The 16,481-nt window shown below is 35.8% G+C and overlaps 2 protein-coding genes across 2 annotated transcripts; both read left to right on the top strand.

The window, feature by feature from the left end:
* The first annotated feature begins 2,109 nt into the window (after positions 1 to 2,109).
* LOC144433990 (phospholipid phosphatase 3-like) lies at positions 2,110 to 9,772 on the top strand. Its single transcript, XM_078122426.1, has 6 exons — positions 2,110 to 2,170; positions 3,750 to 3,907; positions 4,601 to 4,911; positions 5,678 to 5,735; positions 6,274 to 6,450; positions 7,084 to 9,772. Exons 1-6 carry the CDS (start codon positions 2,113 to 2,115, stop codon positions 7,255 to 7,257), a joined length of 936 nt encoding a protein of 311 aa, XP_077978552.1. The 5' UTR covers positions 2,110 to 2,112; the 3' UTR covers positions 7,258 to 9,772.
* A 1,454-nt stretch (positions 9,773 to 11,226) lies between these two features.
* Positions 11,227 to 16,399, top strand: LOC144434538 (phospholipid phosphatase 3-like). Its single transcript, XM_078123002.1, has 6 exons — positions 11,227 to 11,502; positions 12,233 to 12,393; positions 12,827 to 13,131; positions 13,933 to 13,990; positions 14,999 to 15,175; positions 15,669 to 16,399. Exons 1-6 carry the CDS (start codon positions 11,442 to 11,444, stop codon positions 15,801 to 15,803), a joined length of 897 nt encoding a protein of 298 aa, XP_077979128.1. The 5' UTR covers positions 11,227 to 11,441; the 3' UTR covers positions 15,804 to 16,399.
* The last annotated feature ends 82 nt before the right edge of the window (positions 16,400 to 16,481 follow it).

The raw sequence follows: 16,481 nt of genomic DNA, 5'->3' as shown, positions 1-16,481 counted from the left end.
AGATATTACGTCATTGTTCATTTGCATAGGCTTAGCCAAAATGTCAGTTGATAAAGCTAATAACTTTGAGGCAGTAAACATTTCAAATGTCTATAATTCTAAGCTATAAGAGCTTTTCATGTCATTCCTGCAAAACAAAATGATAATACCCAAGAACCTACATAGTTCTGGACCCAGACTCGTTGCCTTTGTCATCCTGTTAAAGATATCATAACACAAATTGTCATTATTTTCTACTGTGCCAGTGTACTAGTCATGCAAAGCACTGTCCTACTTTAGTTGCATGTGTGTGAATTTCAAAGTCTAGTCACTGCGCATGCGTGTACATCATATCAATAATTGCCAATATTTATGATCCAAACACTTGACTCGATAAATGACATAGTTTGAGAGAACTGACCTTCTATCGTTAAAATCAGTACTCTGTATTCCAATAAAATAAATATATGGTAACCTCCAAAGGGTAGTAATATATATAATTTCTTAAATATAATTGTCTCCGACTATCACTACGCTGTAAGCACCTCGGTAATTTTTCACTGTAAATCAACCACCACTACCACCTCCTTCATCCAGTCGTAACTTTTAATTTTTACAACTACTAATCCTTGACGAAATTTCATTAAATGTAGGCACTGTGTTGCCGTAACTATGTAATGTTGTTGGCTATAAATCATAGTACATTGGTTAGCTAATACGTTGCTGTCATGTGCAAAATTACCCAAATTATTCTCAAACCGAGTACATTACAAGTTTCAGAATCACAATACGGAACGTTTGCGCCATATTGCATCTAAGACTTGTGATCCTGAATTACTGCTGAACGTGTTCTCATATACACCAGAACATTTGTATATCTTTAAAAAAAAAAAGCAATATTTCGTTAAGAAAAGTCTGCAGAATACTATTGTGTTTCATAACTTTATTGATTGTAAATACCATTTGTTATTTTGACTGATTCCAGACCAGAATTTTATATATAATCATGTTGAAGTCGTGAATTACGTCATTTATGTGAAAATTCCTGTTCACAGTGATGACATTTAGCCCAGCAAATGGCAATGAAAAGCACTGAAAATACAAAAAACAAACATGCATGTTGTAGTTTGGGGATAGATTGCGGCTTACAGATATATTTTCTGAGACTGGAAGGTTATTTGTTTTCCACCAGGCTATTGTTTTTAATTGCATATTTGGGCCGCCCTATTTATTTCTATATTTCCCATGATCCTAGATTATTAAATCAATCAACTCTTCTTCTTCAAAATAACGCCCTCTATGGCAGGATCTGGGAAAAAACATTCACTGACAACAAGGAGGCGACACCACAATGTATACAAGCGTGTGTGTTCTAGTTATTATTAATTCGGGATCCATTTAAATCAACTTGACATTCATAGCATTCTGTAATTTCTAAAGGTCTCTAAACTCATTTGATATATGATTATGAGTTGAAACTTAGCATCACTTAGCAACACCAACACACGCACACATACACACACACATACACATACACACACACACACACATACACACACACATACATACACACACATACATACATACACTTTTTAAATCTTTCTTTTCACCATTTTAAAAATGTTGTGCTGAGAAACGGCCACCTTTTATTGATTTAAAAAAAATATTTACACGTATAAGACTGTCAGCGTTGGCAAGGACACTGTTTACTTTTAGAAGTTTTGTAATTTCTAATATTAGAATGATGTATGGGTTGTCCACACCCCTATGGGTACAAGGAGCATACCAATACATGATGGACAGTACCCCGTCAATAAAAGGTGCACAAACAAACAAACGTCTAGTATGTATTGTTCTCCTCTTCGCGCGCATAAGCGAGGTTCAAAAGGTGTATTGTAAGATTTGCCTATATTTGATGAACTCAACTCGAAACCCCTGTACAACCATAATCTCTTTCATCCCACGGGGCAAGGGCATCGCTTTTGTATTGCGGTCTCGTAGTCGCTGTGTCTTTGACACCAACGTTATTGTATGTATTGTATAGCGCTTTGTAATGTAAAACTGACCGTAGGAAGTCTGTGTATATACACCGAGTGCTGTTTATAATATTCAATAGATCGGAAATCGTGTGTCATGGCGGACATTCGATGTTTCAACGTGTTCGTCGATTTTGTCATATTCCTAGGAGCAGGTGAGTGATACTTTATTCCCAATGAGTTTTATTGTTTGAATACAATAGTCTTTTTTATATAAATGACAGTTATAAAACACTAGCAAGCTCGAGGGTGTACACAAACGGCATGCAATCTCCGTGTCCGTTCTGTCCGAAGAAACACAGTTAAGCCACCACCGTTCTTCTTGACAGACTGACCTCGTGAAAATTAATCCCAACACAACTTGACAGGTACAATATACTTCCTAGTTGTGCCCAAAACATGGGGACAGCGACAACCGTTGTGAAAACTACAATGAAACAGTACGCCATGGATGACAGCTCCGTTAGGCATTCCACAAACTGACATATTGACTGTGTATTTATTACAAATAGATGACAGTCAAAGATATGACACTGCATGCTATAGTTAGTACATACAACTTTCTATGAGTGGGACGATCAGTTCGCTCTCCATTACGGAAGTATCAGGGTCTTCATTTTTTTTGTAATCCCATAATGGTCTGATTTGACGACATAAACAAAAAAAATGGTATTATTAAATCATACGATTATTACAAACGTTGTATTATCTCGGTTGTACAGTAATTATGAAACTGTCATTTAAAACCGAGGAAGTCGATCAATTCTAATGATAAAGATATTTTGCATATCATTCCGAGTAATGGTTGTTTTGACCTCGATAGTGTAGTAGTACGTTTTTTATAGTTTAATTGAAAGCAATGACGGGGGCCTTACTGCTCTATCTCTTTGTGTATAGACACGACCGTTCAAGTTGATACTGTAAGACGATTAGTGTTTGAACATAGACAATAGATCGAGGGGGAATGGCTTCCCTGTTTACACCCTTTAGACAATGCCGTTAGACCATGAATCACGAAGTACTGTATTCACATAGACGCTGTACAACGTGCACAGCAAGCCACTATTGAGTAATTTTAAACACAGAGGTTAACATTACTGAAGTCTTTATCATTGACCGCAGGCATAACTTTCTATTTGTGACCATGCCTATATCGTAGCGCTACAAGAATTTCGATAAGATGGCAATGTAGCTACTGATTTCATAGTATACATACGTACACGTACGGACGGATTTGTAATCGATAATGACATAACTCTACTATAGCTTGGCATGCGCAGTTATGTCGATAAAAGTCAATTACAACAATAATTGTTATCTGCATAGTAATTGTGGAAAAGTATAACGTGCTGGTAAATCGTCCGCATTGAAAGACTGCTGACTGTTTTATATGGCCGAATATACACATAATATACTGAAATACACATAATACTGTATGCATTCCTATATGACAAATTGTAAATTTTACTTCATCAAATTAATCTCCATACTAAGGCAGCACATTTTGGTGACCAGTCTCAGTTGAAAATGTATGATCATCTTCATCACTCGATATAGCTTATCTCTTGTTGTCAAGGTAACAATCAACAGGTGGTTAAAACATACACAACACATCCGCAACGGGGCACTGTGTATGGCCCTGTTGACCCCTGTTTTCACGAATGACATATGTCATGGTGTGACATGTATGCGTATATGTTATATATATTATATATTTACTGTTTCCATTTTTAGTTGCACTTGTTGTTATTCCATACTATTATGGGTTGGATTATCTGCCGTCACAAGATCGAGGCTTTAGATGTAATGACGTCGATATCCGGTATCCACTCCGAGATGAAACCATACCTGAACTATATTTGATTATAGCTGCAGCTGGACTTATCATTATAGTGAGTACTGACATTGTATACTGTTATATGTTATTGTCTAGTCTCTGTCTGTCTGTCTGTCTGTCTGTCTGTCTGTCTGTCTGTCTGTCTGTCTGTCTGTCTGTCTGTCTGTGTGTGTATGTATGTATGTATGTATGTATGTATGTATGTATGTATGTATGTATGTATGTATTCATTTGTCTTTCTGTTTTTTACTTGATAGGTCTTTCCGCATTTCTGATTTCTGTGTGTGTGTGTATGTGTGTTCGTTTGTTTGTTTGGTTGTTGTTTGTTTATCTGTCTGCCTGTCTGTCTGTCTGTTTTGCCTTCCTGCTTTGTTTGTTTTGTTTTTTGCTCTCCGTCTGTCTGTCTGTCTGTCCGACCGGCCGGTCGTCTTTCCTAAATTTCGCGACTTTTTTTCTCCATTCTTTGTTGTGACTTTTCTATTATCAAGTACATTAAATAGGTTGACAGTTAATACTAAAAGTTAAAGACGATCTCTTAACTCCTTTTAATCTCCATATAAATCAAATAAGAAAAACACAAACACAATCGTTACGTCTTCAATTAATTAATTAATTGATTTATTTATTTATTTACATATGTGTATTTATTTATTTATTTATTTATTTATTTATTTATTTAGTTAGTTAGTTAGTTAGTTATTTAGTTATTTATTTATATTTTTTATCATATCTATTTATCTATTTACAGCTAATGTTTGGTGAGATCCTCTTTTACTGCATTCGACTACGTAAAGATTACCCGGAACGTCAGCAGTGTCGCCCCTGTCGATGCACTGTCAATCCGCTCATCGCTAACATGTATAAAATCGCCGGTCTCTATCTATTTGGTGTTAGCATCACATTTGTTTTCACTATCCTCATAAAACGATTGGTTGGTGCTCTTCGTCCAAACTTTTGGGAGCTGTGTAAACCGGACGAAAGTAAATTCAACTGTTCCCAGCCTGGTCTCATATTTGGAGTGCCTTGTACAGCTAATGAAGACATGGCTGATAAGGCGAGGTAAGCACAGAGTAGGCTCGGTTACCCAGACTCTCGCCGCCGTATTCTCTGCCTATGACACCACCCCAATCGTCTGGGTGGTCTCGTAGAAGAGCCTCCAGCGGTGAGAGTCTCGGTAATCGAAACTAAACACAGGGTGGAGTTTTTTGAAGAGTGGCGTGATGAACAAGGATTGAATAGGGAACTTGCAAACCAACCATGTTGAATGTTGTATCATGGGAAATGTGACAATAAATACTAATCAATTAGTATCGTAAACAATATTGTTACATTGTTTATAACCACCAATAATCAATTCATATTTACCCTGACCAGTGTGGGAGGTTTATTTTATAGGTAGGTCCAGATAAATTATTATGATAACCACAGATAATCCCATAATCCTTTGCGTCTGAGCATGCTCAGTCTGGATTGCAAGTTTCCTATTAGAACGGATTGAGACTTACATCCGCCACCGTACTTTTATAGTATAATGTTGAGTCCTGTAAATTATTTAATCGTGTTGGCTTGTTTTGTTAGTTAGTTTGTTTCTTTGCGTTTATCAAGGGAAGTGTTAACTTGTCACTATTGAAAGTTTACTGTCCATTTACTTTTCTATAGTTGTGAACTCAGTCTGTTTCATAATTTATGTACATGAGTTACTTTACAATGTATATGCAAGCACTTATACAAAGTTAGTTTCATTCAGGCTCATAATGGACCGTAATCCTAAGGCCAACAATGTTTCTTATTTACGCTTCATTTTGGCTTCTTTTTTTTTTTACAGAGAATCTTTCCCATCATTCCATGCGGCCATAGCTTTCTATGCCCTGACGTTCCTAGCCGTGAGTATTTTCATTTGTCTGTTGTCTGTAGCCTCATGTTCAAATTAGGCAATGTACGTGACAGATTCAATTTAACGTCATCCAACTCTTTCTACAAAATGATTGCGAAGACCTTGCTTATATAATCTAGGACTGAGGTACCCAGTATTAATATGGGCTGTGTATATTCTTTCGTTAATTGTCACCCACTGTAAAATATTGTACTGAGTAACACTGTTTTGAACGTGCTGTACATGTGTTGATAAGTGTATGATTGTGCCCCCTGTGTATTCTGTCTCTCTGTATGTAACTGTGTCACAGTGCAAGTTTGGTGTATCTTAATTTCATGCCCGATTAAACACAACCAATAACCAATTTCATATTTCTCGATAAATTGATAAGATAATGGATTAAGTGTTCTTTATTCCGTTTCTAGTAGAAACCCATGTATAACATGCGTGTAATCAATAGTCTATAGCTAAGACCTACCGTTACTATTAAACACAGTGAAAACCGTCATTCTAATCCACTTAAATTTTCCGTGACATTTTTTTTCTAGATGTACATCCAAGGTCGTCTACTTTGGAGGGGTGCAAGATTGGTAAAACCATTACTCCAGATAGTATGTCTTTTGGGTGCTACTGCAATCGCGTTGTTGAGAGTCTACGATTTCTATAATTTTCTGAGTGATGTCATAGGGGGCGCTGTTCTTGGTGTCGCTATTGCCGTCGGAATGGTAAATACTTTTTCGTCAATACTTAGATATTTGTTGTTATGTGTAAGATATTTTTTGAAAATTTCGAAAAAAAGTTACCATTTTAGCTAAAAACTTTGATTTTATAGATTCACATAATCTATCTACATGATGTATGTCTAAAATCAAATTCATATTGAGGTGTTAGGTTGGCGGGAAAGTACTTGGAACTACTGAAGCGGAAAAAATACCAATATCATTTATTTTATCATACATGTATGTCCCGACATTTTCTCTTGAACTCTGTCTACGAGATGTGCACGACTTGCTGTTCAAAATCCGGTCACTTATAGAGTTTATCTCAGTATGGAACGTTTATAGCTTATCTCAGCCTTGACCATGTTGACGGCCATTAGTTGAACATTTTGTGAAATATCAACGAAGTGCACACAGAGGTATTTATAAAATGTGTCATCAGATACCAACTATTACGGTCAAGCCAAGTAAGCAAAAAAGATGGCGTTTCCCGCCCAAGCCGACTCACATAGTATAGTATGGAATGAGAAGTGACGATGTTTCTACTATAAAACTGTTGTATTCAATCATCTTGTGATGGAGAGGTATCCCTACCATATAAGAACACCTAAGTAATCCATTTCTCTCATTTTTCATCAGGCATACTTTCTCAGTGACTTGTTCCGATTTCGATATTTCTCAACGGGCCACGATAGACGACAGGACAGCGGCATCGAAATGTCCAACTATGTGGTAAGGAATACGACGACTTCATCGGCTAATCGGGATCATCGCGATCATGGCGGTCCAAGTTGGCACGAATACACGATGTGAAACACGTACCACCGAAACAGGCAACGTTATATTTGGGATATTGTGTTTTATTTAAAAAGAAATTCTCCTAACTTAAACAAGATGAGATGAACCACTTTTAAAGGGTATAAATAATGCAATAAGTTAATTGCTTTCACAGCCTGAGTGAGGGGTACATGGTGGCAGTGTGTATACACAATGCAGTACATATATGAAGAGTACACGACCGAGTGCATACACAAAGACACTGGGTAGAATAATTTCAACATCCATTTTTTTTAAACTACGAAAAGTACTATTCAAACTTTTCCCCCCAAAAGTGAAAGGGAAATAATTTTGACAGGGCTTTCTAAAAAGGAAATGTCTTTTTTTTAAAAATTAATACAGTCTATGTTTATCAGTATTATCTAGTCAGTATTTTATTTCAAATTTTCGCCACAAAATTGCGATGGTTCATCAATTCAGAAATGAAAATATTTTTAAAAAATACAAGTTTCTTGTGTACATAAAACTCGTGAGAAGAATTCTTGCCTGAAAAGCAATTTAATATCCGATGGATTTTACAGATGTGTGAATTGTTATAAACTGGTAATTGTTATTATAATGAAGCTCAAGACAGAAACAAATACGGTTAGATAATAATTGGTAAGATGATGTAGAATTTAGTACTAGTAATATTTCAGATCATGACGTAACCACTTACACGATGACGTCAGTCATAGTGACGTCATCAATTATGAAATTGGTTTTAAAAGCCAAGTAAAATTACGTTAAAAAGTACAATTATGTATTGAAAAGCGTGGTTGTTGATCACGTGACAAATTCACAATGTCTGTCTTTGCATCGAAATATCTTTGTTCACTCCTGGCAAGGGTTCAAAATGTCACCGTGTATAATTATAGTATAATTACAAATATTTGAAGAAATAACTTAATGTTGATGAGAATAGCACTGTTTGTTCAACTTCTATGACATGTAACAATTTTGCATTGTACATTTTAAATACTGTAATGTGACTAGCCGTTAATTAGTGATGGTTATACTTTATTCTTTGCGGTACTGCACTCCCTCCCGGGTCATCACGTGACAAACATTACTAGTAGACCGTGAAGGAATACGATATGACCAAAATCGTCCATCATACATACCATTAAGACCCTGCAGTTCTTCCATAAAGCTTCGGGTGTACACAATATTTAGAATGATGAATTATCATCGAAAAAAAAACGAGTTTGTCGCTAATTCAATGTATATCGTGTACCCTTCGTCTCAGTCGTTCTTTATTAGATGGCGAATAACGTTGAAATGTAAATACTTCAAGTCTTCCATTAGCCCACTGTATTTGTATTTCTACCTCTGGACGATCTAGGAACAATTAGATGTACCAAAATTTTTGAACTGTAGGCTTAGTTCGATGGTACAATGGTAAGTTTAAAACTATTGGTGCATAAAAAAAACTTTACTGTCAGTTGAAAATCAAGCAAAACTATTGACAGAAAAAGTGTTATCATACTTACTAGTAATTACAATGTTGCTATGTTAATGTTAAGAATATCAATATATGAGTAAATGTCAACTCTAATGCACTTGATCATTTTTATATCCAGAACAATCCGTGAGATTTCGATTTCCCTGCACTGATGTGCAAAAATAATATAAATATATAGGGTGTACAAAATGGGTGTAAAAAATGAATCATACCATCTCTGGATATAGATTAGGATTTCACTTGGACGTCATTATCATGTACCTAAAAGATCGACAACTTGTTCAAAACAGAACTTCAGAAATTCAATAAAAGATTAGCCATCATATGAAACAGAAATACCATAAAAAGTATGCAGACACTAGGCTACAGTATAATAATAACAACAACGTTAATTGATGCCTTCCGCACTACATACACAGATAAAATAGTGAATGTATATTAAGATGTTTCCACGTGATAATTATGTATATCTCGTATTACAAAAATAACAAAATTGAATGAGACAATTCAATATGATTTTTGTCCGTAGTAAAGTAGGGATATGCTATTTCACAGAGAAATGGAAATTAAAAAACATGGCAGGCCTCATTATGCTTGGTGCTAGAGAAACGTTTGTTATATAAACAGAGAGAACAGACTGTGTTGACACTAAATTAGAAGAAATTATATCTTTTGTTAGCACGTGAACGTCACGTGATCACCGTCATATATCGTATGTACTTCACAAGTAAGTTAAGATCAATATTGTTAAATTGTGTGTTTGTGAATAGATTATAAGATTTATCTAAGAGACGCACCACTTCTCACATGTGAAAGTATCACTCTAACATTAATTTATTCCAGAGGATTATAGTTTTTAATCCAAAGAATCGTCGATAACACTAATCAATAACCAAGACTAATTCACGATGCAATGGTCTATTAGGCTTATAGACCTACACTTAGTAATACAGGGCTAGTTAATTCAATGTTTCCAATCTATGTATAAATCTATTTTGTATTTTTTTTGTTAAATAAATGAACTTTCTTGTTTTAGATACTACACACACAGCTGATAATTTAAAGAATAAAAGATAAAAATTATCACATCAAATGTCTTGGAGTACGTTGCATTGATTAGTTGGATTCTCGGATTACATGTTCTTCGAGAAAGCAATTCCGTTGACGATTCTTTGTGAAAATGGAATTGAATCGTATGCAAAACACAATAGTTGTCAAAAGAACACCACAAGCTGGTTTCATAGATCACGTGACCTGTTGAGCTGAAGTGCTAATATTAAACAAACGCTGTCTTCGTTTAACAACAGTAAATTCATATCATTTTCGTTCGGGGAGACTTATTTCTATTTATGTTCATATAGTAATGTATATGGTGTTTTGTTCAAGCTCAAAATATTTCAGTTTCGACAATTATGAATGGAGTTTACTGTTACGAAGATAGCGTTTGTTTAATATTATTTACCTTAATAGTTTTGCTGCGGATATTAACTGTTTCATATAAATGTTGACTGTTTAGTAGATACTTTGTTACCAAATAAATCAAAGCGTCATTTGGATCGATGTACAAGCTTTTGGAATGTATGTCATTGTAGCCTTGCATCTATATTATTTGACATAAATGGCTCTTTCTATTTGTGGTAATTCTATTTTATAGGTAAGTTGGTACCAAAATGCACCTTTCTGTGACTAGGTAATCCGATATAGACGCAATAAGCTGTCTTCAACATCGTTTCAACAGAATTGTTATTAAATTTAAACTGATTTTATGCATTGCATTGTGGGTCTTTTATTCACATCAACGAATTCATTGACAAGCGGAAATGGTTTTGCCTCGTGACTCTCCTAAATATATAAAGTATTCTAGAAATGGAGTATGTTGCCAGGCCAACTAGTATTACGTCACTGACTTTTCTTGTGTAAATCTATCTGATACTGTAACACTGAATCTACTTTCACTTTTGTCACGTAGACAATGTTAATTTATTCGAATCCGATAAAGTCATACAATGAATTCGGTATTTGACCATTCAACGGGTTTCAGTGTGACAATCCCCTTTCAGGATTGATGATGGACGGACCTCCAACCTGTGTTATGTTCACCTTTTTACCAACAGATAGCCAGGCTACTGTTGACAATGTATTAGCCAATGCGTATGCAAAGATACGGGGGGGGGGGGGTGAGCGAGAGACAAAAAAAAATCTCCGACATGCCACCCTCAACTTCCCATCCTCACCTGACGAGTCAGTCAGTTGTTCTTTTGTGATGTCAATGGTTTGTTGCTATTCATAATTTCACAGAACCACACAAATCCTTCAGACGCGTTACGTATTATTACGTATAGGTACATGTACTAGTTCACGCCAGTACACTTTGCACGCAGTGCGCCTGTTGAGTTAAGATGGGCAACCCCGAAGCTTAATAATTAATGCGGAAGTCATTCATATGTATCTCGTTGGTGACCTCATCCTATGACACAAAAACACCTTTACCAAACACTAGCACTGCAGGTACAGACGTCTATTACAACGAGTGTTGACATACTTCTACTAACGGTGAGGTGTGTGTAATACATCCATGGTGACAGGTATAGTGAGAAGGGTGATTACCGCGTGTTCAGGAGCTTCAACGGTCCTGCTCTTTGGATGAGAAAATCGAATATTTAAACAGTTTTAAGGGTGAAGGCTTCTGCTAGAACTGCATGCTGAGCTGGCCGTCATGGCGAAAGATATGAAAATCTACAATGTTGTCGTGGACATAGTTGTGTTACTCGTTACAGGTGGGTATATCAATAATACCTGTAGTTTTCAATGAAGTTGTCGAACAATGTGCCTATAGTACAAGGTAGGTGGGAGAAATAATACGTGACATCAAAGCCAATGTTCGCTTTGTTGAATGGCTGACATGTTTGAATGTTGTACAAGACCAGTTTACACTGCGGGCACAGGCATGCCCTGCAGACATTTATGTTTATACCCGTACTTATAACATATCGGTACCGCTCCGACAAACTCTTGAAACACGTGAATGGGATATCCAACATTGAATTATGAAACCTGCTGAAGGACACCTCCAATCTGTGGACACTCAAACAGGGCATTTATAAAATCTCGGCATCACTATCGCTTGTCGAGATCGTAAACTTTGATTCTGTTTCGATAGTTAATAAGTAACAATTTAAAGTAACGCACCGATGAGTGTCTTTCAAAATACTGTAAGTTTCACGTTTCAAGTGCCCATACATGAATTGAGCTTTCATGTATTAAACGACATCATTGTCTGAATATTAGAAAGGTTAACGTGAGAGCATGGCAGTTGTTGTACAATGTACACTCATGGGCACTTGTCGTTAAAAATAGAAATCTATCATCATGTATTCAGTATACAAGCAACTAACTGGTTCCCTCAGTTAGCTTTATACATCGCTTTGTCTCGTATAGAGCTACACCAGATACATGTCACATGTTACAAATATTAGATATATAAAATAAATCTGCCTTTATTTCCAGTCTCACTGTTAACGTTATCGTACCTGTCTATTCTTCATCTGGTTCCTATCCGAGATCGAGGCTTCTTTTGCAACGACCCCGACATCCAATACCCGTATGTTGGAGAAACCATCCCGGTGTTTTTGCTGCTCATCGTTGCTTTCCTTCCTCCAATAGTCGCGGTAAGTTTAACAAAAATGACATTGAACGTGCAACTTTGTGGAAGTAATGATTGATGTTTCATTTCTTATTTTGAAAATCATAATTCAAAAACAAAGTAATTCCAATAATAAACTAGTATAACAACCGAAAGAAGAAATTAAAGTTTACTGCTTTTTCTCTCATTCTCGCTTTCCCTTTTATTAAACTTTTAGACAATGGAATGGAAATGTTCCACAACTTACCTATGAGTTTATCCGTCCATGAAGTTAAAATTGTGACTGAAAAGCGGAAAGATTTAATTTTTTGTAATATTGTATATTATTTTTACTTCGTTGTCATTGAAATGATACTGCCTCATTTAAACTTAATATTCATGATGGTACTAGTATTTGACAATTTCTGAAAATAGTCATACCGATTAATATTTTAATTGGTTTTCATTTTCATCTTCAGTTCTTCATTGGAGAGCCACTTTTCTATGTTCTGTTCACAAGAATTCATGAGCGTAGACGCCAAAGATGTCGGCCGTGTAAATTCACGGTAAATCCTATATTCATTCGCCTCTATCAATTAAATGGGTTGTACTTCTTTGGAGCTGCACTACAGTTTATGTTTGTAATGCTTTGTAAGAGAATGGTTGGTTCACTAAGACCTCATTTCATTGACACTTGTCAACTCGACGTATCCAATTGTACACTCGGCGGTTTAACTAGCATTGGTGTATGTACTGGTGATACTGAAGACATACAAGATGCAAGGTCAGTTTCATATTCATCCGTTAATTTATGTGTGTGTGTGTGTGTGTGTGTGTGTGTGTGTGTGTGTGTGTGTGTGTGTGTGTGTGTGAGAGAGAGAGAGAGAGAGGGAGAGACAGACAGACAGACAGACACAGACAGACAGACAGACAGACAGACAGACAGACAGACAGATAGATAGATAGATAGATAGATAGATAGATAGATAGATAGATAGATAGATAGATAGATAGATAGATAGATAGATAGATAGATACAAACAAACAAACAGAGAGAGAGATGGACACATAGACAGACAGACAGACAGACAGAAACAGTTATGCCAAAGAAGTTGGACCCAGTAAAACAATGAGATTATCTACAATTATAATTTATTTGTTCAATTTATTTCAATCCCCGCATTGCAAGTGACGTATTGTAAACTTGTCCCTGTCTTGTTCCCATAAAAACTTCTTTCTTTCTTTTTATATAGGAAATGAGTAAGTTAATTGTCTATGAAATAAGTGTTATATACCTTAGGTGAGAGGGTGATCATTCGTCATCACACCAAAAAGGTGTTGCAAGACTTTCTTTAGGTTAATAAATGAGTGTATTTCAACTCGAATAGATGATCAAATATTTGTAGGCCTAACCTCGTGTATAATATATCAGTGGCTACACATTTCATTCCGAGTTAACGAATTTACACTGTATAGTACACCCATATAATTCATACTGTCGATTGACACGTTGCCACGGCCAAAATATTTTTAGACTCCAATATCGTCCTCAGACTACTGAATTTACTTTTATCGTTTCTGACAGAGAGTCTTTCCCATCTGGACACGCTTCGACAGCCGTTTACTCAATGGTATTCCTAACGGTAAGTGTGTGTTTCCTTATATGAAATGATGTATACTTATTGATTAACGTTGGTATTTATTTATACATTGTCAGTCCCTAGTTCTTTATCACAAGGAAAGTCCGCCGATAGGCTTATTTTTGTCTTAGTACAATTGTATTGATTACGACTATCAACTTTCTTTAAAGTCTAGTCAGACTTATTTCTGCCTTCAGTACACTTGACTGCTATCAACTTAAAGGAAAAGTCCATTCAGACTTATTTCTGTCTTCAGTACACTTGTATTGTTACTGCTATCAACTTAAAGGAAAAGTCCAGTCAGACTGATTTCTGTCTTCATTACGCTTGTATTGATTTGCATTGTTTGTATTTGTCAAGGCAATGAGATTAGTGCATTCCATGATCCCACCAAGACAGGTTTCCCGATAAACTTTTGCAGAAAATCCCCCAAAACGACTGAACACATGCCACTTGCAGAAGAGTTTCTCTAAGAATTCAAAGTTATGTAAGTTGCCGGGGTGCTATTTTATCACCCAAAATCACATTTAAGTTGATAGCAGTAATCAATACATTGTACAAGACTTAGTGTAGGCCTACTGAAGAAAGAAATAAGCATGAATGGACGTTTTAGAACGTTTTTTATTTAAAAAAATCTTTTGAAATTAATTAAATAATTAATTAATTAATTAATTAATTAATTAAATAACTTTACTTACCCGTAATATCGTACACCCTAAACAGCATTGAATAACCTGTGGTTAAACATGTGTTTTTGGAGCAGTATACATAATATGGTAGAATAAATCAAATCAAATTAATTTTTGTGTCAGTTACTTTTTATAAGTACTTAACCAATATTTAGTGAATATATCTTTGCTTATTTGATAATAAAAATTTCACAGCAAGTGCAGGTTTAATTGAAATGCACACGTCGTTTTCAATGGCGACTAGAAGGATACTAATACAATTTCTGTCTTGTTCTGATTTACGCTTATTTAATTACAAAATGTTACATTGTCCGAATTTTAGATGTATCTGGAAGCGAGGCTCCGATGGAAAGGTGCTCGATTGGTTAAACCATTCCTGCAGGCTTCATGTTTACTTATCGCTTGTTTCTGCGCAACTTCTCGTATCTATGACAACCGACATCGCCCCGTTGACGTTTTATGGGGGAGTATTATTGGATTTTTACTGGCTTTCTGCATGGTAAGATTATCACATGGGTTCTAAGCTTCTTTCAATGTGGAATGTTTACCCAGCTAAATTTCTGAAAATCGACCTTGGGAACTTATGACACTTTCCATTGTCATCACAAAGGAATGCTTCATCAGAGTTTATATACTGCTTGTCGAGTACATTTTGTATGTGTATGTGTATGTGTATGTGTATGTGTATGTGTATGTGTATGTGTATGTGTATCTGTATGTGTATGAGTGTGCATGAGTATGTGTATGTATGTGTATGTGTGTGTATGTATGTGTATGCGTATGCGTATGCGTATGCGTATGTGTATGTATGTATGTATGTATGTATGTATGTATGTATGTATGTATGTATGTATGTATGTGTGTGTGTGTGTGCATGTGCATGTGCGTGTACTCACGTCAATCACAGTGAGGTGTGGCAGATATCATCACCATCGTAATCGGCAATGTCTTCAATCTAACGTTATTTCAATACGACACGTTTTTATCTACAGACATATTACGTATCAGATCTCTTCAAGAAAAGAAAGAAAATAGAAGAAGAGGACGATGGAGACGAAGAGATGAAGTCCTTTAGACAGTATTACAGACAGAAAAGACGAAAGAACGATGTTGAACGATATCTCTAGAAATGACAATGTTGATAAACTCACTGCCAATCACCTGTACATATCAAATTCTTTAAAATGAAACTTAACTTTCACAATGACAGTCGGACACGTTGTGTGTGAATGAACTAAGTCCTGACTTCGATCATCTCTAGTTAATGTAGTACTAAACTGTACGCTTTACAATTGCTTCACGGCTCTGGTTGTACGTAGTCTTCATCGTGTTAGATGTCATAGTTATTTAGAAATTGCTCTAGCTTAGTTTTCATGGAGTACGTAGAGTACACATGAAAAGTTGTAAGGCAGCGCACCTGAAGACAAATATTCGTAATTATATAGGAATATATTACTAACTTGCATGTTTAGTTGGTAGAAATAACATGACATTGCACATGCATATTTCATTTTTCAACCATGTGCATAATTATATAGTACTGTGTGCGCTTTATCTAGAGACCTTGAAACTGTCGTAGAAGATAAGTTACAAGTAGTTACACGAATATCAGCAAATTAAACTTGTCACATTCACGATTAGAATAGCCTGTCTATGGCGCCCTCAAGGGCCACCGTTGTCATAGATCAGTGCCGTAGACAGGCTACGTTTAGGAGTACATACTATCACAGACAAGTATAGTCTGTGATACTATACGATTTTTTTGTGTGAAAATCAATTAAGAGAATCAAAGAATTTACATCGAA

Source organism: Glandiceps talaboti, chromosome 4, assembly GCF_964340395.1.
Source record: "Glandiceps talaboti chromosome 4, keGlaTala1.1, whole genome shotgun sequence".
Lineage (NCBI taxonomy): Eukaryota > Metazoa > Hemichordata > Enteropneusta > Spengelidae > Glandiceps > Glandiceps talaboti.
The sequence above is the reverse complement of the archived record's forward strand: the minus strand, read 5'-3'. Positions and strand labels throughout refer to the sequence as shown.